This window comes from Argopecten irradians, chromosome 10 (genome assembly GCF_041381155.1).
Source record: "Argopecten irradians isolate NY chromosome 10, Ai_NY, whole genome shotgun sequence".
Lineage (NCBI taxonomy): Eukaryota > Metazoa > Mollusca > Bivalvia > Pectinida > Pectinidae > Argopecten > Argopecten irradians.
The window spans coordinates 10,616,881-10,643,742 of record NC_091143.1 but is presented as its reverse complement, the minus strand read 5'-3'; the positions used below and the strand labels follow the sequence as shown (position 1 = coordinate 10,643,742).

At 37.9% G+C, this 26,862-nt stretch overlaps 2 protein-coding genes across 3 annotated transcripts; both read right to left on the bottom strand.

Annotated features, from left to right (window-relative positions):
* Positions 1-1,488: 1,488 nt before the first annotated feature.
* Positions 1,489-26,620, bottom strand: LOC138333086 (uncharacterized). Of its 2 annotated transcripts, none has more exons than XM_069281221.1 (3): positions 20,199-26,620; positions 19,758-19,811; positions 1,489-1,676 (listed from the first exon to the last, which is right to left on the bottom strand). In XM_069281221.1, the coding sequence occupies exon 1, from the start codon at positions 26,618-26,620 to the stop codon at positions 25,472-25,474; it is 1,149 nt and encodes a 382-aa protein (XP_069137322.1). In that variant the 3' UTR covers positions 1,489-1,676; positions 19,758-19,811; positions 20,199-25,471. The 2 variants fall into 2 exon arrangements, with proteins under 2 accessions (XP_069137322.1, XP_069137321.1); XM_069281220.1 differs by having other exon boundaries at positions 20,199-26,586.
* Positions 20,958-21,332, bottom strand: LOC138332528 (uncharacterized). The gene has a single exon (XM_069280532.1). It carries the CDS (start codon positions 21,330-21,332, stop codon positions 20,958-20,960), a length of 375 nt encoding a protein of 124 aa, XP_069136633.1.
* Positions 26,621-26,862: the final 242 nt, after the last annotated feature.

Sequence of the window (26,862 nt, the reverse complement as noted above, 5' to 3'; positions counted from 1 at the left end):
TACCTACACATAATCACTACATCCGCCAGGGATCGTAATCCAGATCTCCGGATTACTAGTCTAACGCCAACCAATCATTTCACAACAATAAGTTAGCTTTTTTTTTATAAAATAGCTCGAAAAGAAACAAAAATAAATATTTATATGATGGAACTTTAAGCTTCACAGAGAAAATATTTTGATAGCTTGCCCACATTCACATTATATATATGAATAACAAATAATAAAATGTATTAAAATTATATCCATATACCAAATCATCTTTTTTAAAGTTGATGTTTAGGCCTAGTTGGACTTTTTTCAAAAATAATATCAAATTATTTAAATAATAATTTGATAAAAATTGATGAATAAAAAAATAACGATCTATTTTTGTTTTGTTTATATTCAACATAAAACATGTAAATAAAACAGTGATGTGTATTGAAAACTCGACAACGATCTGATTCATTGTCTCATGTTTACCTGTAACAACAACAGCCATTAATAAAATGAACGTTGGCAGGTGGTTTTATCCAATTCAATTCCAATGATGTAAACGAAAATATTTTTCTGTATTATATCATCATCGTCACGAGAGCATGTAAAACCTTTACGAGATCCACTCAGAGCTATTTGTGTAGAAATAATCGGTTTGTCAAGCTACCCCAGATCTGTCGTAGATAAGCCTAGCGTCCCATATCATGACCGGGCCCAATAGTCATTCATGAGTTAACTAACTCTCACGTGTATGGGACTCGTGTATTCACTGTATGTAACTTACGCCATGCGCCACTAATTGTTTTAGTATTTTAACCTGTAATTACAAACGTATTTGTACTGTTTCCTTTATCTCTCATGGGTTATTTAAGATTGTTATCAACGATTATAATAGCTGTCGGAATTTATAGTCCGCGGTTTGGGCCATTGTTCAGTAATAGTGTCAAATGTTAACGTACCATGCATTTTGTGCGTGGTTGTTAAAATCTGACCGGAAACAGCAATAACTGTTCTATCAATTCGCATTTGATCTAATATTATCGTAACACAATCATTATCTTATTTGTTTCTGCATGTGCTATATTTATGAAAAATATCTAAAAAAAATAACGCTAACAGGAAAATGAAACAAATGGTGTAACTGTACACATGATCAATGGCAATTAAAACCTCATCTATTGACATTCGTTGTTCAAGCATCATAATCTTACTATCTCAGAGCAAACATCTCTTCGAGACAGTGTCCTTAATACACAGATAATTATAACGATAGCCCATTTATGAATAACACATTCTATTAATAATTCCCTCAGTGTACGTGACTCTTGTTGTTTAAGTGTGCACTGTAACGCAGGCAATAATTCGAATCGGTTATTTGTCTTTAAGTAATCCAAAGAAATATTGAATTTTATTTTTTTCCGGAAAGAAAAGAAACAAATAAAACAAAACTTGACTATTTAATGTAAATTTAACTTCATGATGATAACAAGTTTTGGTAACTAAGCATTGTATCATCGGGGTAAGAAAGTCTAAATTAATGTTTGTCAATCGTAATTCTTATACATGTACAGTTGTTTAAAACACAGTATTTGCATACACGAACAAACACGTGTTTTGGTATTCGTGGAAGGTATTATACCCGATAACATATCCCAGCGATTCGGAAGTGCAAGCGTTCTCTGTTTCAGTGACGTCACCTGCAATAAAAAAATATACAGTTTATCAAAGTATTATAATGAACATTTTCGTATGTGTGAAATTCATTAAAGATCATAAAATATTTAACTTTTTTTCCTTTTAATCGATATTTCATCATCATAATTTTTTATGCATTTTTGTATCCAATATTTAAGTTATTTGTATCGATAATTATGCTATTTTAAATACTGTACGTATCCGAGTCTTAACTTAGCAAGAAGAGTTCGTTTGAAATAGTATCTTTAGACGAATAAACGTCGTAAAACAAAGCAATTGAGATTTTCTCTCGAGATTGATTTTAGTTTTTAAAGGGCTGGAGAGGTTCATACCCTGCAGGCAGGGCGTAGGAATTGTACTTGCTGTCCCTTTTGCATGATCGCAAAAGGCGACTAAATTTAGGATATTATCTTTTCCCTTCTTCCTAACAGTCTATCTTTCTTAATGCCTACCTTGGCATCGCCTCACTTTTAGCCTTGAGTTGAGCGTTCGCCCCTGTGAGGAAGGCTCTGGGTTGTGTCCCCTGGCCGAGACACACCAAAGTCTATAAAAGTGGTAGTTTCTGCTCCTGCTTAGCGCTCAGCATACAGGGAGTGAGACGACTGGTTCGCCCGTTGTCAGTATAATGTGATCGGGTAGGGTTTGTTGCTTGATGTCTTCGGCGGCATGCTTCAGTGATATAGCACTATAAAAAGGGCAACAGTTCCACTATACAAGAAGACACTACATGAATATACCGTAGTCTCCCAAAACACACACCTCGCACAACATACACGCAACACATCGCATACATGGGAGGCCGTCCTTACATGACCATAGCTGTTAATAGGACGTTAATCAATCAAACAAACAAACAAAAAAGGTTTATACCAGCGAGGTCAGCTCAATAAATTGCCGTTATATAACTTGACTTTCGACATAAAAACAGCAAACATATCTGGGTCATATTCCACTCAGATCGCAGTCTCAAATAAAAACATCGAACATGTCCAAACATTAATGAAAATATTTCTCGGTGAGGTCAGGATAATACCAAATATGTACTTTGAGCTCAACATATCTGGTTATCTCTGTAGGGCTTTTTTATTTGATTCAACATAGCAATGACATAATGGAAGTAACATTTTGTCTTTGTTTCGAACTTTTTATATAGACATGGCGTCGGGAATATAGCATCTGTAATGTTTTATTTGTTTTAAACATTTTATTAGTATCAAACATATACAAAGGGACCGGGCACAAGTTGACCAACTTATTCTAAGCCCTCTCCAAATAAAATCTAATAGATTTATTAAAAAGATAATAGCATACAAATGCAAGATGACAATATATTTACATATGTACATTTTGAAGGAGAGATAGATGGAGAAGGAAGGAGGAGGTACAAAACAGACACAGTGAGATACACAGAGGAGAATCGGAGGAGAGTTTCGTTTACATTTTCTTTTAAAGATTTGCAGGTAGGGCGTTAGAATTGTACCTGCTGCTCCTATTGCATGATCGTAAAAGGCGACTAAATTTAGGATCTTATCTTTTCCCTTCTTCCTAAAAGTCTATCTTTCTTAATGCCTCCCTTGGCATCGCCTCACTTTTAGTCTTGAGTTGAGCGTTCGCCCCTGTGAGGAAGGCTCTGGGTTGTGTCCCCTGGCCGAGACACACCAAAGTCTTTAATAGTGGTAGTTTCTGCTCCTGCTTAGCGCTCAGCAAAGCTGACTGGTTCGCCCGTTGTCAGCATAATGTGACCGGGTGGGGTTTGTTGCTTGGTGTCTTCGGCTGCATGCATCAACAGTTCCACTATACAAGAAGACAACACCAACATACCGCAGTCTCTCAATCACGCACCTCGTATTTAACACACGTTACACATTCCATATATGGGAGGCCGTCCTTACATGACCGTGGCTGGTAATAGGACGTTAAAATAATCAAATAAACAAACAAACAAAAGCTTTCGCAATATACTTTTCTCCTTTATCGTCAGTATCGGAGGATACTATTTTTATTATTTGTACAATATATAGTGTCTATAAGAAAGTGTTAAAATCGTTCACCCATATTAATGAAAATAATAACGACTCCGGCCTTTCTAGCAATAAGTTTTTTATCAAATTTCTTGGATTACGAAATGAATAGTCGCAACAAGTAATGTATTTCATTATTTTACCGAACCGCTTTCGGCCCATAAGAATTTCGTCCAACCCGTTTGATCAAGTTTTTATCTTGATAAATTATTGTACAGATATTGAACTTTGAGTTATATAATTAGCAAGAGAAATCGACATAGTGGATTATTTCCATATCGTAAACAGTTGATCATGAATTAAATTTAAACGGCAGCCAAGACGTATCCCTCGTTTGAAGAAGGTCAATTAAATGACCACTCAGTTTATGACCCCAGATAAGGAATGGTATCGCAGGTTTGTGACCCCAGATAAAGGACTGTATCGCCGGTTGCTACCGTGGTCGGTTACAAATGTAATGTGTAAACAAACAAAGGGTTACTGCATCGAGAAAAGACGTGGTCGATTTAAGCTTTCTTCAGTGGCTTGTAGTTAAACACGACCTAGATATCAGGTCACTTGTTTCTGTCACAAATTGATAACCTTGATATGATAGGATACATATGATTGGCACACAATATCCTTAAAGTGGTTTTGTTTTACTGATTTGAATTGGCCAATGTTCAACTAATTATAAACTCTGTTATAATTAGCCAGTGTTGAAGTTTTCGCTTAACTCCATATTGAAGTGAATTTCTTTTGAACTATCAAAATTCAGTTCTCGTGATGCTGATTTGATAGTAGATGACCTTATTTTACTATTAATTAAACACTACTTGTTTAAACCTACAACCAACATAACATTAAAGACTTAAGATAAACTTGTATCAAAATAAAACTTGGAATATATATACTTGCATCTATATTCGAGACATATATATACATGTACATAATTACACGGAATTCTTATATAAAATGAAACCTTTTTGTGCTGCTAAATAAACTCCATGTTCAAAATGTTAACTATTTGACCATGTGAACAGTGAACCACCTAGTCTGAGTCTGCAAATTAATATAGCTCCCCCCTCCCCCTTTGTGTATATGTTGTCTTTATAAATGTGCTTGAGCGAGTAAGTGAATGCATATAAAATAGCCAACCCTATACTAATGTTTAGTTGTCAAATTCTATATAAATGGATATGGTTGCATGCTTATAAGTTTGAAAAAAGAAATACACGGGGCTTTTCAATAATTTCATTGGTCAAAAGTAGACAACGTAAGCAGAAATCAGATGTTGTTTTAATATGCAAGGACTTTGGGAAGTCAATGAACGCATTGACTGAACGTTTAGCCCAGCTCCTCTTGCCCCTGGAGGTCGGCCAGGACCAATATGTATACGGTGTTAAAATGCTATTTCAGGCTAATAATTCTAACCCAGTTTGACTAATTTCCTATGGAAAATAAGCAAATAATGTTTATAATGTGTTTTTCCTAAATAAACTATAGTAAACTTGACCCCCTCCCCAGGGGGAAACACGAGACCCCAGGTTCAAATAATTCACAATTGTTGTAGAGGGCCTTAAGACTTTCAAATCTATGAAGAGTATCTGGTTCCATCAAATCTGTGAATTCAGAAGATTTTTGAAATTTTAACCATTTTGACCCCTTTTTCCTGGCCCCTGGGGGTCAACCAAGACCAATATGGATATGGTATTTAAATGCTATTCTAACCCAGTTTGACCAATTTCTTAAAAAAATAAGCACATATTGTTCATAATATGTGTTTCCTATATAAACTATAGTAAACTAGACCCCCCAGGGGGAAACACAAGACCCCAGGGTCATACAATTCACAATTTGTTGACAGGACCTTAAGACCTCTCCATCTATGAAGAATATTTCATTCTACCAGTTCCAGAATTTCAGAAGATTTTTGAAGTTTTAGCCTTTGACCCATTTTGGTCCCACCCCTAAGGCCCCTAGGGGTCAGTCATGAAAAATTTGTTAATAGGATTCAATGGCCTTCTCATAGGGATAATAACATTTGATTAATTTCCTATTATAAATGACCAAATAATGCTCAAAAATGTGTTTTCTATATTAACTATAGTTAACTTAACATCCTCCCCAGGGATAAACCTGAGACCCCAGGGTCATATAATTCACAATTTTGTAGAGGGCATTGAGACCTTTCTATCTATGAAGAGTATTTGATTCTACCACATCTGTAAGTGGAGAAGAAGAGTTTTGAAATTTTAGCCAATTTTACCCCCTTTGGCCCTTCCCACAGACCCCTGGGGGTGGGGACATATAATTCACAATTCTGATTAGCCTTATGCCTTAAGAAGGTTTATTCAAAATCTCATTGAAATTGCTTCAGCGGTTTTGGAGAAGAAGTCGAAAATGAAAATTGTTTTCGGACACACGACGCACAACGCACGACGCACGACGACGGACAAAAGGCGATAAGAAAAGGTCACTTGAGACTTCGTCTCAGGTGACCTTAAAGGATCAAAGACATTCAACAATTAGGAAATTATGATAAAAATAGCCCATAAATATATTAAGACAGTGTAAATGCATAAAAAAACTTTGAGAATAGCTGGTTTTCCAGGAAATTAAAAAAATATTTTAATGTTAAAAAGTACATTCGATCCACAATCATGCCTTGTATGTTGGGCGTTAGAATAGTACCTTGCATGCTGCCCCTATTGCATATTAAGAAGTGCGTGGTGCGTGTTTTAGGATATAGTGGTACATTCGTATTATGCCATCTTTTATAGGCGTGGTGTGTGTATGAAGTGTGTGTTTTGGGAGAACGCGATATATTCGTGTCGTATCTTCTTGTAATAGAAGAACAGTTGCCCTTTTTATAGTGCTATCTCACTGAAACATGCCGACGACGATACAAACAAAAACACCTCATTTGGTCTCATTATACTGACAAACAAGCCGTCCCACCCCCTTTATGCGGAGCAGAAACTTACCACTTTAAAGACTATGATGTGTCGCGGCCAGGGGACAGGACCAAAAACCTTCCTCACATACAGATAGATAAAGACGAAATTTTGACGCTAAAGGCTATGATTAACCTTAATTCAACATTTTTGATGGTGGATTATTTTGGAAATTACAAATAAGAGCGACAAAACAATCTGATCAAAATATAGATCCTCAATATCACTGCGTTGGATAAAAGTATCTGACAACATCCCATTAGGGGTCATGTCCAGGTGACCTTTGGAAATGGCCAATTAAATTGCTGCTGCCGGAATCTTGAAAGTGACTTTAAGTCGACGAAATTGTTTGAAAAAGCTATCAGAAATTATTTTCATGTACGTTGTCATCTCGCCCAAATAGCACAACAAAGCTAATTGAATATGTATACTGGGACAAAATGGCGTTGTAAATTGATGTAGTAATGTGTAGAAAACGTGGTACAAAGGTCATTCGATTATGACCCTAATGGGATGTTGGCAGATCCTCTTTTGAAAGGAGTGGCTATGAGGATCTGTATTTCAAACAATCTTATTACAAGTGAGATGTTGAAACACTGTATATGTTCCTTATTCTTGTCATGATTCGTATACATTGCCAATAATTGTAGGGTCACGTACGGTATCAATACTGAATATGTATCAGTGAAATGCCAGGCCAAATAAATATTGTGTCAAGTCCATCTTATTTATCTTGGTTTGTATCTTTATAGTCCTTTTTCAAAGATACGTTAGCATTGTACAGCCAACGAAATCTCATATCCGTTATTTGAATGTCAACCCGAAGGTCTTCAACGTGAGAAGTACGGCACATCTATGAGGCCAACTGCTTTGTCTTTATTTTGTTTCTTAATCTGTTTTATTAGGTTTAACAGCCTATTAACCGCCATGGTGTGTTTAGGACGACATCTTATGTATGCAAGTGTTGCAGTGTCGGAATGTTTGTATGTTTTGGGCAAGAGTTCCACTATACAAGAAGACACACAACATACCCCAGTCTGCCAAAACACTCATCTCGCACTACACACACTACACATCGCATACATGGGAGGCCGTTCTTACACGAACCTGGCTGTTAATAGGGCGTAAATAAACCAAACAAACATTGTATGTTTTGGGAGGGTGCGATATGTTCCAATACTTCGCCAGCCATGGGTATTCAGTCCGAAACTCTACCTGTGTTTACCTCAGGTACAGTTAGAATATCGGACTGAATGAATACCCTTGGCTTGCAAAGTTACCCTTTTTCATTGTCACGTCAAAAATATTGGCTATTTGGACCCTAAAAAAGTGGTCCTTTCAAGCAGGCAGTCGTTATACAGAGGTGTTCGCTATGCATGTTGTATTATATAAAATGAAAAGAATAAGAGAAATAAAGTCTGTTTAATTGCTTTTATTTAAACTTAGATCTTGATAATTGTGGCTCGACACTAGATTTGCGAATATGTTATGACACGAAGGCAAATAATACAGAGAGTAACATAAATACCATATTCAACAACCACGAGCTTCTGTTACCTTCTAATCAAAAGATGTTCAAAATCAAATGAGGTAAGTTATACCATTGGACACTGATGTGTTTGATATAAGAAAATCCAAATCTGCTGAATAAAACATTAGCCGGACACATTAACATTTTATGCATTTGAGATGCCTTTCGCGCAATATAACTTGTGTATCTTGTATAATTTGTTTTCTTTGGTTTACAATATTTACGTCATATTAACAGCCAGAGTCATGTAAAGACGGCCTCCCATGTATGCGATATATTACGTGTTAGAAGTACACCGTGCGTGTTTTAAGAGGCAGCGGTAAATTTGTATTTTGTCATGTTGTATAGTGGAACTCTTGCCCACTGAAGCATGCAACCGAAATCACCAAGCAACACATCCCATCTGCTCACATTAAAATAACAACGGGCGAACCAGTCGTCCAACTCCCTTAGTGCTAAGCGCTACGCAGGAGCAGAAACTAACACTTTTTTAAACTATGGTGTGTCTGCCAGGGTACAGAACCGAGAGCCTACCTTACTGGGGAGAACGCTCAACTGAATGCTAAAAATGAGGTGGTGTCAAGGGAGACGTTAGGAAGAGGAACGTTGGTTAGGGAAAAGAGAAAATATAATATCCTCAATTTAATCTTCTTTTACGCAATATAGGGCAGCTGGTAGAATTCTAACGCCTTATCTGCATGGTCTATAAAACGATTAATTCGGAGAAGAAAACAATGATGACGTCAATTAAAGTCATAAATAACACAATCGACTTATTTGATGACCGTAGTGTATTTGGAAATCGTTATTGATAAATAAAATCTTATTTTTGGTTCTCGCAATGTGTGGAAGGGGGCTGGTAAAGTTGAACTTCTCCTTGTCGGCTTGATAAAGTGGAAGAAACTCTTCTTTTAAATACGCCACAAAAGTGCGGTTGTCGGCCTGGAACAATGGAAGAACCTCTCCTTCCATATAAATCACAAAAGTATGACAGTCGACCTGATAAAGTTAATGGGTTTCACCTTTACACCACAAAACTCCGTCTGTTGGTTCAGGAGTCCGAGCAAGGAGCCAGTTGAACAAAATGGACAGTATCGAAGGCTGCTAGCACCAGATTATTTGGGCTGCTCAGCATGTAATTGAAATCCCGAGTAAATAATGGAGGTATCTATCATGTTCATTCTCTTACATACAATGGAAATGTCATCTTATACAATTTCATTTTGGATATGTCAATGCTCAACTGACTTACCTTCATTTTAACTATTGTCTTTTTAAAGCTACCATTTTTGTTCCTAATTTAGAGAATCCGAATGCTTGAACCAATCCTCGATCAAAATGTCACTATTTCCGAAAATTGGCTTCGGTACGGCTCGTTATTCTACATTAATCTTCCATTTTGTTATGCAAATATCCAAATTCCAATTATAGTTTGCTACCTTTTACCTCCTTTTCGCTCTCATTTGATTTAGATACATAAAAGTAGAGACCTATGATAAACTAGTACATCACATAAAATCGACTCCGCTGCTAATTGTTTGAAAACTTATTACTCGGTATATTGTAAAATAAAATTCTATATAGCTTAATAAAATGTCGTCCTTTTATTTCATTTTTAAAACAAAATCTAAATTTAACGGAAGTTTTCATATATATGCAAGTACATTCAATTTTAATATGAATCCCGTGTGGCAGTCTCGTTATGAATTATCTTGACGACATTTAATGCAATGTGAAACACGTCCACACTGTTTTCCGAGGACACTATATGATAAAAGCCACTTATTGATTCAGGACAAAGTATATTTAATAATGCAAATCTTCGAAACTACAGGGGTTAGAACCGCACGAGGTTTCCACGTGATAATAACCCCTTTGGAATCAAAGATCGACACTACTGTTCTGTAGATGTTATTACGAATGCCCCTCTACATTAGGCATGAGAAGGGAAGTGTCTTGTAATTTTGGATGATTTATCATTTCAAACAAGAGGGTTTTTCTGTTGATTTCAGGTAAATAAACGGTATGTGGAATTATTTTAATTTTCATTATGTCTTGGTAAACAACAAACATAATTAGTAAATATTCAACATTTATAATCAATAATATTATCACAATAATTATGTCCTAAATAATCTGACACTAAAATCAACATTTTTGACTGCAAACATTCTTTAAATTCAAAATGAGTATATTTATTTTACATAATCCGTTTTTTAAGGACAAACCAAATCCCTTCTGTGCAATGTCCAAAATAGGGTTCATAGTCTATATAGCAGTTCGTGTGTTCATACTATTAGGGTAAAGTTTACGTGGTCGCTAGGTACAACCAGCTCGTACGTCTGATCAATAAAATAGGCTATAAAGTATTCAAACATTTACTCAGAACATACAAGGACAGGTACATCAATATTAAAATTAACATAGATATAGACAAAGGTTATATATTTCAGTTTCTTTGGTCCGTATTAATCCAGTAAATTATCAATAAAGCAAGTAACAAATGAATTCATTGAATCATTGCGGTAATTGATCAATATTTCTTTAAACTATCGTATGATACATTTTTCTTTTAGCATATTGATGGGTTTTTTTTTTCTTGACAGCTGACAAAATGAGTTTCTTTTCAGGACAATAAAATGACATATGGAGAAATTCTCAAACGGAATATTTAATTGTATCGGAAAGTAAGGGGACATTGAAACGGTCATAACTACATTATTAGGGAAAGGGGTTTAATTAAAATGTAGCTATGTTAACCTTTGGTCATCCTCGATACTCCAGGGGTTACCATAACTGACGTTATATCCACCCCTGGACTATCTCATAGTAAAACTGAAGGCAGTTCAGAAAAACATTTCTGACCAATCACAGACCTGGAAAGATTTCCTTTGAAGACTACAGAGAGAGCGACGTCCAACTTCAACGCCACACAGTCAACCACAGTGTACCGTTATACGGCTTTTTTGATGTACATCAAAGGACTAAATTACCTGTTCTGTCCGGTTGCCTCCAGTTTTGCTATGAGATAGTCCAGGGGTGTAGAGATCGTATGTGATCGGAACCCCTGGAGTATCGAGGATGACCTTTGGTGAACCGTTACATTAACCTTTTCGGCACAGGTGACGACTTGAAGAAGTGCCTTTCACGCAAATTGAAGTGATTAGAATAATACTCGCGGATGTTTGACGGCAGTCAGTTAAATGTGACTTGTTAGCACAGCTAGTTAAGACAGAGAAGAATTGAAACCGTTTAAGTCGAGTCATGGGGTTAGTGGAAAGGCGAGAAGCCGATTCTGGAAGGTATATTAAATCTCGTAATCATTGGTGTACAACAGGGTTAAACCTTATGAGTAACCTTATTTGGTTATCAACAATGTATGTACACGGACCTTAGAACAGATTGAGTTCTTTTTTGTCATATGCAAAAGCACGCATACAATAACGGTCAAGATTATTATTCTGATTAACAAAATACACAATAAATCATTACCCTTACATGTAAACAGTCCTCTGATATATCGAGTATGGCGGCTATGTTTTTGGTTGGTTGATTTTTTTTTATATATACAACCTACCGTTTAAAGACGATATCCCCTGTATGCAACGTGCTGGATGTGATATATGCTTTTGTGTGTTGGAAGACTAGTTATGTTCGTGTGTACTATATTTGTTTGTTTATTTATTCATATAGTTTTTTCTTTTATATTTTCTTTTTTTTCTTCACATTATGCAACACGACCAACGGTGGCATGTTCACTATACAGTACACACATACATCCACGCAAATGTTTACCTCCTACAAAGTATTGATAAGTGATACCTTATTTTCATCAGTTATCTTCTATTATCACCAACGTAACTCATAGGCATCAACAAACATCATTATAACCAATGTAACTCATAGGCATCAACAAACATCATTATCATCAACGTAACTCATAGGCATCAACAAACATCATTATCATCAACGTAACTCATAGGCATCAACAAACATCATTATCACCAACGTAACTCATAGGCATCAACAAACATCATTATCATCAACGTAACTCATAGGCATCAACAAACATCATTATCATCAACGTAACTCATAGGCATCAACAAACATCATTATCATCAACGTAACTCATAGGCATCAACAAACATCATTATAACCAACGTAACTCATAGGCATCAACAAACATCATTATCATCAACGTAACTCATAGGCATCAACAAACATCATTATCATCAACGTAACTCATAGGCATCAACAAACATCATTATCACCACCGTAACTCATAGGCATCAACAAACATCATTATAACCAACGTAACTCATAGGCATCAACAAACATCATTATCACCAACGTAACTCATAGGCATCAACAAACATCATTATCACCACCGTAACTCATAGGCATCAACAAACATCATTATAACCAACGTAACTCATAGGCATCAACAAACATCATTATCACCACCGTAACTCATAGGCATCAACAAACATCATTATAACCAACATAACTCATAGGCATCAACAAACATCATTATCATCAACGTAACTCATAGGCATCAACAAACATCATTATCACCACCGTAACTCATAGGCATCAACAAACATCATTATAACCAACGTAACTCATTGGCATCAACAAACATCATTATCACCAACGTAACTCATTGGCATCAACAAACATCATTATCACCAACGTAACTCATAGGCATCAACAAACATCATTATCACCAACGTAACTCATAGGCATCAACAAACATCATTATAACCAATGTAACAATCGACAAGCTATCAAACAATCATCACACATTCTCTATGTTATCGATAGTATTATCACACAAAAAAAAATGCATCATTATCTGTGTTGCGACAACTCATACTATAATTTTATATACAAAACAATACGAAAACTGAAGAAACAGAAAAGCAACGCAAAGGGAGAGAAAGGGCGTTAGAGAAAGAAAAAGGGGTGAGTAGAATGGCACATAAGCGATGATCACCAACAAGACATGAAATACTAATTATATCGGGAAACCCTGTATAAAGAGATCATTATGGTATCAAAGTTAGTAGGAAACATGAACAAAACGTTAAACAATATGTTTACTCTTCATCTTTTAACTAGCACTGGGGTATTCTCTATAAATGTGAACTATACATTTTTAAATATTAAAGTATGCATTAACCAGACCAATGATACTAAGTGACTTGTAAGGACCGGTGAAGTCAGTGATGTGTGATTTCTCTGTTGCTGTTGCTCTGTCGATGTCTTCCTGATCACGTTTCTCCGCTCCTCTTGCTCTAAGCAGGAAGTATAAAATGTATCAGAATTCACGCTCTAAAATGTTGTCCCTGTAAGAAAAAAGGACAAAGGTTATAGTCTGCCTTGTTTAATAAACATGTTTCTGACATTGTTGTGTTGGCAGGAATTGATTTAGTTAAGACTTCTGATCAGGTGACAGCAAAATTATTTTGGTACTCTTACTAGAAGGCTGTCATGTACTTGGAAGATTGGCAAATGCTTTTGAACATATGACTGGCGTTGCCCGTTCGGTTTTTTTATGTCATTTAATATTTTTATCTCTTAAATAAGAGATTCAAATAAACATAGAATAAGGCAGTATGATCCAACGGGATTCTAAAAAGGATTCTTTATTTTAGGTTTAATATTGTGTGTGTATTTGGGTAACTCTTTCTGCTAGTACAATATGAAAATAGTTGTTTTTCTTGTTTTCTAATCAACAATGACCTTAAAGGTCTTGTGATTCGTGATGAACGCCAATGATATCAGGTTTGTTTGCTGAATGCATTGAAGCCACTTAAGGACGTCGTGTTGCGTGTGTGAAGTGCGTGGTGCTTGGGTTGGAAGACTGCGTTAAATTAGTGCCTTATCTATTGTTAATACAGGAAATCTTGTCCTTTTTATAGTGCTATCCCACTGAAGCTTACTGGCCGAAGACACCATACAACACATCCCATTAATGAACGCATGAGTTGCTCAGGTATCTGGTGATTAAGCCTTGGAGTCGAAAAGGCACTTCATACTCAATGATGTGTTAAGAGAGAAGAAATATGTTACAGTCAGCAATTTCTGACAGCAAAGGAACCTGTAGTCAGTAATGTAAGACGGTAAGGACCGGTGAAGTCAGTGATGTGTGGTTTCTCTATTGCTGTTGCTCTGTCGATGTCTTCCCGATCACGTTTCTCCGCTCCTCTTGCTCTAAGCAGGAAGTATAAAATGTGTTAGAATTCACGCTCTAAAATGTTGTCCATGTAAGAAAAAAGTACAAAGGTTATAGTCTGCCTTGTTTAATAAACATGTTTCTGACATCTTTGTGTTGGCAGGAATAGATTTAGTGAAGACTTCTGATCAGGTGACAGCAAAATTATTTTGGTACTCTTACTAGAAGGCTGTCATGTACGTGGAAGATTGGCAAATGCTTTTGAACATATGACTGGCGTTGCCCGTTCGTTTTTTTTATGTCATTTAATATTTTTTTTATCTCTTTAATAAGAGATTCAAATAAACATAGAATAAGGCAGTTTGATCCAACAGGATTCTAAAAAGGATTCTTTATTTTAGGTTTAATATTGTATGTGTATTTGGGTAACTCTTTCTCCTAGTACAATATGAAAATAGTTGTTTTTCTTGTTTTCTAATCAACAATGACCTTAAAGGTCTTGTGATTCGTGATGAACGCCAATGATATCAGGTTTGTTTGCTGAATGCATTGAAGCCACTTAAGGACGTCGTGTTGCGTGTGTGAAGTGCGTGGTGCTTGGGTTGGAAGAATGCGTTAAATTAGTGCCTTATCTATTGTTAATACAGGAAATCTTGTCCTTTTTATAGTGCTATCCCACTGAAGCTTACTGGCCGAAGACACCATACAACACATCCCATTAATGAACGCATGAGTTGCTCAGGTATCTGGTGATTAAGCCTTGGAGTCGAAAAGGCACTTCATACTCAATGATGTGTTAAGAGAGAAGAAATATGTTACAGTCAGCAATTTCTGACAGCAAAGGAACCTGTAGTCAGTAATGTAAGACGGTAAGGACCGGTGAAGTCAGTGATGTGTGGTTTCTCTATTGCTGTTGCTCTGTCGATGTCTTCCCGATCACGTTTCTCCGCTCCTCTTGCTCTAAGCAGGAAGTATAAAATGTGTTAGAATTCACGCTCTAAAATGTTGTCCATGTAAGAAAAAAGTACAAAGGTTATAGTCTGCCTTGTTTAATAAACATGTTTCTGACATCTTTGTGTTGGCAGGAATAGATTTAGTGAAGACTTCTGATCAGGTGACAGCAAAATTATTTTGGTACTCTTACTAGAAGGCTGTCATGTACGTGGAAGATTGGCAAATGCTTTTGAACATATGACTGGCGTTGCCCGTTCGTTTTTTAGTGCATATCTAAAACACGATGCGTTAAACACAATTATATTTTCACAAAACATTTGTTTTCATTTTCTCTCTGTTTTGCGCGTTGTCAAATTTCTGAAATGACAGGGCCAATTTTCACAGATACTATATATTTTCATCCAGATGTTTTTGTTAACCAAAACGAACATTATTTTTTCCATCATTATATACAAATTATTTGGCATTTACAACATAATTTGTAAGCCGGATGCTTACTATGAAAACACGGGGAAAGAATATTGTAAATCGCCGACATCCTGATTTTTTTATGGATGTCAGTCAGTTGATTAATATAACTCGGTATAAATTGCCAGAATCAGCCGACGACGCACCCAATACAGTGAAATATGCATTTCATGCTGACGTGAATATCAACAGAACAGAACCCTCCTTAATATGTCAGGATCGACATTTCACAATATCCTGACTAAATATTGCAACATTTACAGGGAAACGTGGAAATATTTATGGTGATTGAGGTAATATTTCATCGGAGTCACAGGACAGAATGTAAAAAAGGCATTATTAAAAACACACGAATAGTAGTTGTTATGAATATCTCAATAAAATATCACTATGTAGAGATTTTTACCTGGTACTATGTTTTGGCATTGCACCTGCTGACCCCATATCATAAAAGGTCCTAAAAGGCGACTAAATTTAGAATACTATCTTCTCTCTTCTTCCTCAATTTCTTTTCGTAACACCACCTCACTTTTGGCAGTGAGTAAAGCGGTCAAAGCTTTGAGGAAGGTTCTGGTTTATGTCTCATGGTCGAGACACACCATACATAGCCTATGAAAGTGCTAGTATTTGCTCCTGATTAGTGCTCAGCATTAAGGAGTATGACGACTGGTTTGCTAGTTGTCAACATAATGTTACCCGATGTGCTTGTTCGATGCATTCCTGCCTTACATGTATAACCTGCTGCTCAACATAAAGGTAGTGGGACGACTGGTTTGCCTATTCTCAGTATTATGTTACCGGATGATGTGTTTATTCGGTGTCATTGGCGGCATGCTAAATATAAATAGTACTTTAAAAATGACAATAATACGAAGGTATCACAGCCTCACAAGACAAAAAGACTCAATGAAACATATTGCACACACAGGACTGGCTCTAAATGGAAGTCGCTACCTAACTCTAGAATCAGGAGCGTATCAAGAGGTGTAACAACATATGTAAGTTATTTCTATTATATAAGAGTAATGTATTGTCATTAACAGTTCAACGTGTGTCTTGAGTCTTTTCGCTATATCCTGTTTAACTTTAGCATTCATTATGGCGTCCGGAACTCGGTATCTATTAGAAGTTAGAACACCGCCATTTAATCCAAGATATTACAATATGGGTGATCGTTATCAATTCAAAGTTATTTTTCGTTCTGTATTCACATTCACACTGAAAACAACATGAAGAGATCAGGCTAACAAAGTGATTTTTCCCCATTCAATTAATGAAATCCGTCATAAATTAAAGGGGATGTTGCTTCAAAAATATCTATCAAAGTTGTTAAATCGTCATTACATTATATTGTTTATACATGTATATTAAAAGGACAACATAAAGAACCTTACACCTGTGCAATACACAAGTTATATTTAGCTTCATGAATATATAAACCTGCAGAATGTCGAGTCATTACTAGGTAACAGATGTGACATTAAAAAATTTAAAGAGATGTACCGTATTCTAGCATCAGCAGCTGGACCAGACATATCTCTGTTGTCAGGCCTTTATCTTAAGAGAGAGGGACTACTTTAAATTGATTTCACTTTGATGTAAGTTGTTTAGAAGAACCCTTACATGGAGTTTGAACGATTTTCCTCAATTAAGTTTGATTAGTTAAAGTCGTAATAATAAGCAGGCTCATTAATGCACGTGCCAGTTTTAGACAGAGAAAAGCTGGAGGAGTACCCTGAGAAAACACTCCAGACAGCGCTCCGTACCTGGAAACTGCTCTACATGAAACTCAAACGCTTGGTCCAGAGGTGAATGACCTGTGATAATTTTACATTTGTGACATTTTAACCACGGATGTATTTATTTGAAAACAAAGAATCAATACTAAATACAACAGCCGTAATTCACACATTAAATTGACGTCAAGGGCTCCTAAAACAAAACGCAAATTGGCAGTCCAGGACACTGTAGAGTGTGTCGATAGCCTTTCCTTTTAAAACTCTAATAAACTCAATAAAACTCCTGCAGGTAGAACGGTATAATTGTACATGCTGTCCCAATTGCAACATCATAAAAGGCGACTAACTTCGGGAATTAATAATTTCTAATCGTCAGCGACACACGTTTGATTGCACTACGCTACACTTATAGAAAATGTAGCTGTAAAGTATCGTATTGCGATCAACCAACATTTTAATATGTGCAATTATATATTTAGTCAAGTGGAAAATTTTAAAGAGCATACGATAGTTGGAATCCAATGAAATTATTGCGTTGTAAGCTGTTTTCTGTAGCCGACCTTGAAGCTATATTCTCATTGTGCAAGTGATGCCATTATTACGCAATGCTGAATTAGGCTCTGCATAATTAGACGATAGAGGTATGGTAAACAGATATTACGTTAAACTGTGGTGTTTTATTACTGCAAATCAATACATTTTCGCGGGGGCTTCATTTCCTTTGCTGTCTGTTTGATTAAATTACCGTCTTAATGACAGCCAATGTCATCTATGGACAACCTCCCATGTATGCGGTGTGTAGCGTGTATGAAGTGCGTGGTGCATGTATTGAGAGACTGCGGTATATTCGTGTTGTGTCTTCTTGTATAGCTTTTATAGTGCTATATCACCCCACCCAGTCATATTATACTGACAACAGGCGAAGTGGCCGAGACACATCATAGTTTATACTAGTGGTAGTATCTGCTCCTGCTAAGCGTCCAGTATACCGGGAGTGGGACAACCAGTTCGCCCATTGGCAGTATAATGTGACCGGGTCGGGTATGATGCTTGGTGTCTTCGGCAGCATGCTTCAGTGATAAAGTTATATAAAAGAGCAATAATTCCACTATAAAAGAAGACAACACGAATATAGCACAGTCTCCCAAAACACACGATCCACACGGCATACATGGGAGGCCATCCTAACATTAGCTTTGCTGTTAATATGACGTTAATTAATGGAAAAAATGAAACAAACATTGAATGTTAGAGTTGATTTTGTCCTTGTTTGGGAAAAACAAGAAAATTCCTAATTGCCGATACTACTCATCTTTCTGTTGATATATTTAAGGCATAAATGAATAATTTGCCATGAAATTTTTGGCATCATTCTTGTTACAATCAAACAGAATCGACAGAGGAAAACTGATTCTGTGCTGTTCGAAGAAAATAGTTGGTTTTTTGATAACTGTAGCATGCTTAGTTAATTAATTGTATACATTGTTTTGCATGTGTTAATGTGTGAGATACTGTGGTATATTCGTGTTGTGTCTCCGTATAATAGTGAAAAGTTTAACCATTTTATAGTGCTATCTCACTGAAGCATGCTGCCAAAGATACCGATCAATACACATCACACGGTCACATTATACTGTCAATAGTTATATTATAAGAATGAAGTTAACAGTCAGGTATGGGTAATACCACCCCGAAGAATTAAATGATAACCGAAGGCGTAGTCTATCGTTTTTCCTTTCATTGTACAAAAAACAGTTCTGGTCCTAGTTGATATATAGTTATCGATTATAGATCTTTTTTGAGACCAATGTTATACTATACCATCCGAAAAGAATTAAACAATAACCGATGGCGTAGTCTGAGGTCATTATTTTCTATATCTATTTTATTAACCGAATCAATGGTCCTTGATTTGTATTAGATTTGTTTTTGTTTAAAAATTGTCAATAGCGTATTTGAAAAACATGTGTTAAAAAGATTAGTGGCCTTATGTCGCCACCATTATTCGAAAACTCCGCGGTTTAGCGATTCGAATATTGACTCGGCTTTTCTGATAATGAAATATATGATGTAATGCCAAATACCGACCTCCAAGTGACCATAATTTAACCAAATAGAGCAATGGAAAATCAATGTAGCTAACAAACATCGTAATATCATTAATTGGACTATTTATATTCAGCCAATTGTCCAGGCTCAGAACCGCTAGAATAGCTTACCTTGGTTCATAACACGTTTTATCTAGAGCGTACTTACCTAGGAAAAGGGACATCACTGCGTTAAGCCTGTGTTGTGTATCATCAAGCTCATCTAAAAGAAAAGACAAAGGGAAGTAACTTCGAATACCGATCGTATCTATTTCTCCAATCTTATTACTTATCAAATCCTCTCGGTGAATACTTGAATCGGTTTTCTGCGGATTACCGTTGTATTTAAAACCGGGAACTGTTTCTACAACATAGCATATAGAGAGAGAGAGTGAAAGAAATCGGAGCTAGGTTGGCTAATTTGTCAACATCTTGATACTGTTTTAATTTATCGCCTGAGGCTGGATTCATCAGATTCAAACTGTAGGTCAGAACGTCTGAGAGTGTTTATGTTTCAAACAATGAATTACTTTATTTATTTTTATTAAAATTATTCTGCCCTTAGCTCTTGCAGATAGCATAACCACACACAAGGTTGTCTTTTTCTTACACTTTAATCTTTTCATTGTCATCAAAAGTTGAGGTGAAACCACGTGGTAAAAAGCTACAAAAAAAGGAGAAAAGGTATACGATAATGCTATATAAACAAATCTAACATCAGATAAAGCAAAGGCTAATGACTAGGTATCATCACAAAAAACATCATCAACATCGTTATCATCTTACTTACACTGTGAGCTCATTTACACATTGAAAGAGAACATGAAATATTCGTTTGATTCGTTTCTGTTTCGTTCAATAACAGGAAGTTCTGTCCTCAGGGGAGGTAACTCAGTTCAACTCAACCATACACAGGAACGATAACTCTAGATGGCACAAGCCAAAGTGACTAGACTATAACGAGAAAAATAGCTACTATCCATAAAACAAGAAAATAACCCTGACTACTTGTCAGCACACTCACCGTCTGGTATTGACACTATTCCACATAAGGATTCATAAAAATTCAACATTACTCTAATAGTAACACCATTTCATTGATTGGTCGAAAATATGTTGCAGTTTTCCCTTCCTTGTAGATCCGTACACTGGCCTTCCTAACCAGATTATCATCACTTTTGAAAACTTCTACTACGACACCTAAAGGCCAGTGTTGTCTTTTGGTGTTCTTATCCTTCAGAATAACGACATCGTTGATCTTGAGGTTAGTTCGATTAAAGAACTATTTGCGACGAGATTGCAAGCACTGCAAATAGTCCACTTTCCAATGTCTCCAGAATATGTCGGCAAGCACCTGAACATGTTTCCATTAAGCTCGGTACATGTCCTTGATGTCCAAAGAATCTGATATTACGGGCAAGATATCGTCCTTTTCGGTTAGAAGAATAGATGGACTAAGTACCAATGGAGCATTCGGGTCAGACGAAACCTGAGCAATAGGACGCGAGTTCATAATTGCACACACTTCAGTCATAAATGTGGTTAATGTTTCGTGCGTAAGAGATTTCATTTTCTCGCTAATGAGAATTCCGTCCAGGATAATACGCCTCGCAATGCCAATCATGCGCTCCCACACCCCTCCCATGTGGGAGGAATGGGGCGCATTAAACAGCCACTGGATCCTTGATTCGTGCAGGAATTTTCTTATCTGCCCGTCTTCTACGTTGACAGCGTTGATCTTCATGTCGTCAACCGCACCGACGAAACCTGTTCCTCTGTCAGATCTGTTTAACGGGACACCTTATGGACATAAAACGTCGGAGCGCGTTGATGAAACTATACTGCTCATATCTTGAACCACCTCGATGTGCACGGCTCTGGTGGCTAAGCATGTAAACATAATTGCCCATCTCTTGCTTTCAGCCGAACTAGATCTGGTTTTGCGTGTCACAACGTTCCACGGGCCAAACATGTCGACCCCAACAGAAGTAAACGGTGGGCCTGGGGTAAGTCTATCTAACGGAAGATCAGCCATTCTTTGATGTTCAACATTCCTACGGAGTCTACGACAATTAAGACACTTGTGAATGAGTGACAAGATGCTGCGTTTAGCGCTAATGACCCAATAACCTGCACTACGTAAGGCTCCTTCGGTTAAGTGCCTGCCTTGATGCTGGACCTTTTCCTGGTAATGACCAATCAATAGTGTCGATATATGATGATTTTTCGGTAATATGATCGGATTGATCTGTCCAGATGGAACTATTCCTTTCATCTTACTGATTCTGCCACCAACTCTCAGAACACCTTCTTGGTCTAAGAATGGTGAAAGACGTAAAATAGGACTCTCCTTGTCTAGCTCCTTGCCGTGCGATAAACACAGGATCTCCTCGGTAAAACACTCATTCTGTACAGTTTTTATTATAGCTGTTTCTGCGACCTGATAAAGGTTAATACAATTTTCCTCACGTGAAGCACCAAGCCCTTTCCGAGCCGGAAAAGTACGTGCAAGTCGAATCAGTGATGTGATGGCTTTAACCAGTCCCCACCAACGCGAGAATCTCTGGAACGAGTCCCAAGGTCTTTGCTTGTGGTAATTGTCGTTTTTCTGACAGTAATATCAGGTCTTATTTCGCGATCGTTCTGGGGTTCCACTAGAGGGAAGCTGTCTTTGGTGCGAATATCGCTCTCGGGTTTGTTGCGAGGCCAGTTAGGTCCCGAAAGCCACATACTTTGTGGTAAATCCTTTGCGTTCATATTAGCCCTTGTGCCACAATCTGCTGGATTCTTGGTCGTTAGAACGAAGTTCCATTGTGTAGGTGAAGACTTATTACGGATACGATCGACACGATTACTCACGTAGGTGTAGAATCGACGTGTCTCGTTACGAATGTACCCCAACACCACTTTACTGTCTGTGAAGTACTGTATGTTGCCCATTTCGATGCTGAGATGTTCTGAGAGCGTCTCTCCTAATTCTACCGCCAACACAGCTCCGCATAATTCAAGTCGTGGTATGGTGTTGCCTTTGGATGGGGCAATTTTAGATTTTCCCATCACAAAACCATAACGAATCGAGCCATCATCATTAACGAACCGAAGATATGCAACCGCAGCAACAGCATTTTCGGATGCATCAGAAAAGATGACAAGGCGTAAGTTTGTGCAAAGACTAAGTGATTGTGAGTCATACATGCGGGGTATCCGAAGATCACAAAGAGATGCAATTGACAGTCTCCAGTCTTCCCATTTTTCCTGAAGATGTGGAGATAATAGTTCGTCCCAATCCGTTCCTACTGGAGTCGCGTCCCGAAGAAGTAGTTTCCCTTTTAGAGTGAAAGGGGCGGCGAAACCCATCGGGTCAAAGATGCCGTTAATAGTAGACTGCAATCCTCGTTTAGTATACGGTTTTGCCGGAGGTTGGACTTCAAAAATAAAATCATCTGTATTGAGATCCCACGAAATTCCGAGACTCCGTTGAATTGGCAGAACATCTTGGCCAACTGAAAGGCTTTTCATATCTTTACCTAGGTCCTCGTTTGGAAAGGCCCTCTTAACTTGTGTACTGTTGGAGGTGATTTTGTGTAGTCGAATGTTACCCTCCGTTTTAAGCGTGGTCTGGGTGCGTTGCATGAGATCTATTGCTTCTTCGTCAGTGGGAAGGGATATCAAGCCATCGTCGACATAGAAGATATCAGTGACAAAGCCTTTCACATCGGAATTCCCGGTTTTATCAGAGTTCTGTACGGCTTGGCGTAGACAATATGTAGCGACAGCTGGTGATGGTGTATTTCCGAAAACATGGACGCACATGCGGTACTCAATCAACTGCTTGCTAGGGTCATTGTCTTGGTACCAAAAAATCTGAGGTAGTCTCTGTGATCTTGTGTTACCCGGAATTGATAAAACATCTGTTCGATGTCTGCTGTGATAACAACTTTATCTTTGCGAAAGCGTAAGAACACACCAAGTAGGTTATTTGTAAGATCGGGCCTTGCCATGAGAACGCTGTTAAGCGAAATCCCTTGGTAGGTTGCGGAGGAGTCGAACACGCCTCGTATTTGATAAGGTTTTTTTCGGGTGATATACCCCAAATAATGGGAGATACCAACATTCCTTCTCACGAACTGGGGGTGCTACTTCAGCCGCACCGCTGTCAAGGACCTTTTGCATGAACTGAACGAAGTGACCTTGTTTGATTGTGTCTTTCTGTAGATTATTATCAAGAATCTTGGCGCGTTTCCTTGCTAAAGGTCTATTGTTCGGTATGTCAGGTTTTGGGTGCTTGAAGGATAATGGAACCGTGAAATGTCCATCAGCGGTTTTCAACAATTTGCAATCCATAAATTCTAGAAAACGTCTGTCCTCTACCGACAAGCCAGGTTTTTCATCAGACGATGCCTTCTCAAACAAATGTTTACCTTTATATTCATGAAACTTGTACGCCACCTTCTCCTTGATAAGAAGCGTGTTCTCGCATGGTTCAAAAATTGATGATCTACCGTCACCAATTAGGTTGGTCTTGTTTACATTCAACGTCTCAGGAGGGTGTACGCCGCCTAGGCATACCTCTCCTATGATAACCCATCCTAGGGCTAGCTTCTTGGCGAATGGCGTTCCCCTAGGTCCGATGATCTGATCATGAACCTGATGAACCTCCGGGAGGTCTCAGCCAATGTAGTTGGATGCTGCTGTGTGGGTCAAGACGAGGAATGTTTTCTGATATGCGGTTGAGGTGGGGAAAACATGACGCGACTTCTGGTGTTGGAATTTCCGACTTATCATTCGGGATTTCCTTGCATTCCACAAGCACAGGTAGTTCTGTCCTATAGGATCCATCTGCTGATCGGACAACCAGGTTATTGCCACGTCTACCATGCACCGTTGTTTTTCCAGAGCACGATGATAGAGTATAGGCAGTCGTTACACCAGAAATGCCGATAACATCGAATAATTCTGGGGAAGCAAGCGAGCGGTTGCTCTGATCATCAAGCATGGCGTAAGTTCTTACAGCTCTTTCTGGGTGGTTAGAAGGATACACTTCCACTAAAATTGTTTTACCACACGATCTACCTTTCATACCAGTTCCACATAATGTTGTACAGTTTGTTGACACAGAATCACGTGTCACCATTTTCTCCCCGCCTTGGGCGGTTGCAGGAGTGGTCATCATGGTCGGGGTGGCATGTTCTACGTGCATGATTGTCATGTGACGGAAACTATTGCATAAACCGCATTTCATGTTTGCTTTACATTCTCGTGAAACATGCGTTGTTGATGATAGACATCTAAAGCATAGACGATTAGCACGTAAAAATTCCTTTCGGTTCTCCGCTGACATGTCCAAGAACGCGCGACAATCCTTCAATGAATGCTGAGAATTGTGAATAGGGCATCGAGGCACTGAATCATTTGTATCTTCTATAGAGGATACCTCAGTTTTACGGGCATTTATCTGGTAAGTGTTTGCATTGCGTTCTCTCCTGTCGCCAGATATGGCTGATGGTTCCTGTGCAAAGGACGGGTCATTCTTAATGGCAGCCATTTCTCTGATGAACTTTGTGAAGTAAGAGAATGGAGGGAATGGAATGTCATGTTTGATCTTGTACTTTGAAGCTTGCGTGACCCACTTTTCTTGCAACGGGTGGGGGAGTTTCGAAACGATTGGTCGAATCCCTGATGATGCATCAAACTAGGATAACAAAGTAGCATATTTCGGATTCTCTTTGCATAACTCTATTTCATCTAGTAAGTCGCTGAGAGGATACAGACGAGAATAATCCTTTGTTGTCATCTTTTGGAAATTGTCAATTTTCGCCTTCAAGGATGATTCCACCATTTCCGGTCTACCATATCGGTCCTCCAGACGTTCCCATATGCGGTTCAAACCTCTTTCTGGGTTAGAGGTATTTGCGGAACGGATACTACTTGCGTATGTACGCGATTCCGGACCCAACCATTTGACGAGTAGGTCCATTCTTCTACAGCCGACAAATTCATTTCGCCTATTATGCTGCGGAAACTCATCTTCCATGAGGAAAATGTCTCTGGTCGGTCGTCAAAACTTGTGAACCGTGTGAACAACAAATCTTTCCGAATCAGAAAGTTAGTGAAGTCAGACACCACACGTTGAGGTGGCGAGTTTGAAAAGGACGTGGTTTGGTGTACAGGAGGTGGCTTAACCGGTCGAAAGGCAGGCACATAAGGGTTTAAAGTTGGTTCATGTTCGAATGACATTTGAGGTCTTGGAGTAGGCATGAAAAGAGGCGGCGGCCGGGGTAACGGAGTGTCATTTCTCGTAACATTTTGAGATTCGACAAATTCGCGTGTAGCTTCTAATCGATCAACACATTCTGCAGGAAGACCTCGTTCCTCTAACTCGAAATTCTGTGCTGCCTTTACTTCTGCCTCTGCTACAGCGGTCTCTGTCTCTTGTTTGAGTAAATGTAAATCGGCATCAATTTCAGCATTAATTTGAGTCGATGCTGCCTTCTTTTTCATTAGTTCAGTTTTCTTTTTGGCATATAAAAGTTTTGTACGTTCTGCTTCAGCTTTCAGTCGTTTTTTTAATATAACAGTACTAGTATCGGATGAAGATGTTGCAAGGGACATACTTTCTGCCACCTCGAGCTTGCGTGCCTTTAAGTCTTTTATAACATTGTTCATGACTGTAGTTGCTCTATCAGAAAACTTCACCTGATTAGCCAGTTCAGCCTTTGATGCTTTCGTGTTTGTCCGAGAGAGAAACTCTGCGAATTCTTCATATTTTTCAATGAATTCATCTTTTTGTCTGAGTATTTTTTTCTCTAGTGCCTTTAACACATTAAGGTTTTGTTCATTCTCACCTTTCTTTATTATTATATCTTCGATATTTCCCCATATCTTGTCCAAACCTTTCTGAAATCTTGTGCATCGATCCAAGAACACCTGTTCCGCCTTTTCTGTCAAAACATGCTCACGATGATCATCTTCATCTTTATGACCTTCAGCATAGTACTCAGCAGGAGCGTTGTCGTTCTCCACGTCAGACATTTTGTTGTGTTACTATACGATAAAGTTCTTATAGGTGCCGGTAAACTACAGTCTTTTTACTATTCTGCCCTTAGCTCTTGCAGATAGCATAACCACACACAAGGTTGTCTTTTTCTTACACTTTAATCTTTTCATTATCATCAAAAGTTGAGGTGAAACCACGTGGTAAAAAGCTACAAAAAAGGAGAAAAGGTATACGATAATGCTATATAAACAAATCTAACATCAGATAAAGCAAAGGC

Bases quoted from the DNA above. Each gene is read 5' to 3' on its own strand.
- LOC138333086 (XM_069281220.1), bottom strand. From the start codon at position 23,401: ATGTGCGTCCATGTTTTCGGAAATACACCATCACCAGCTGTCGCTACA.
- LOC138332528 (XM_069280532.1), bottom strand. From the start codon at position 21,332: ATGAAGATCAACGCTGTCAACGTAGAAGACGGGCAGATAAGAAAATTC.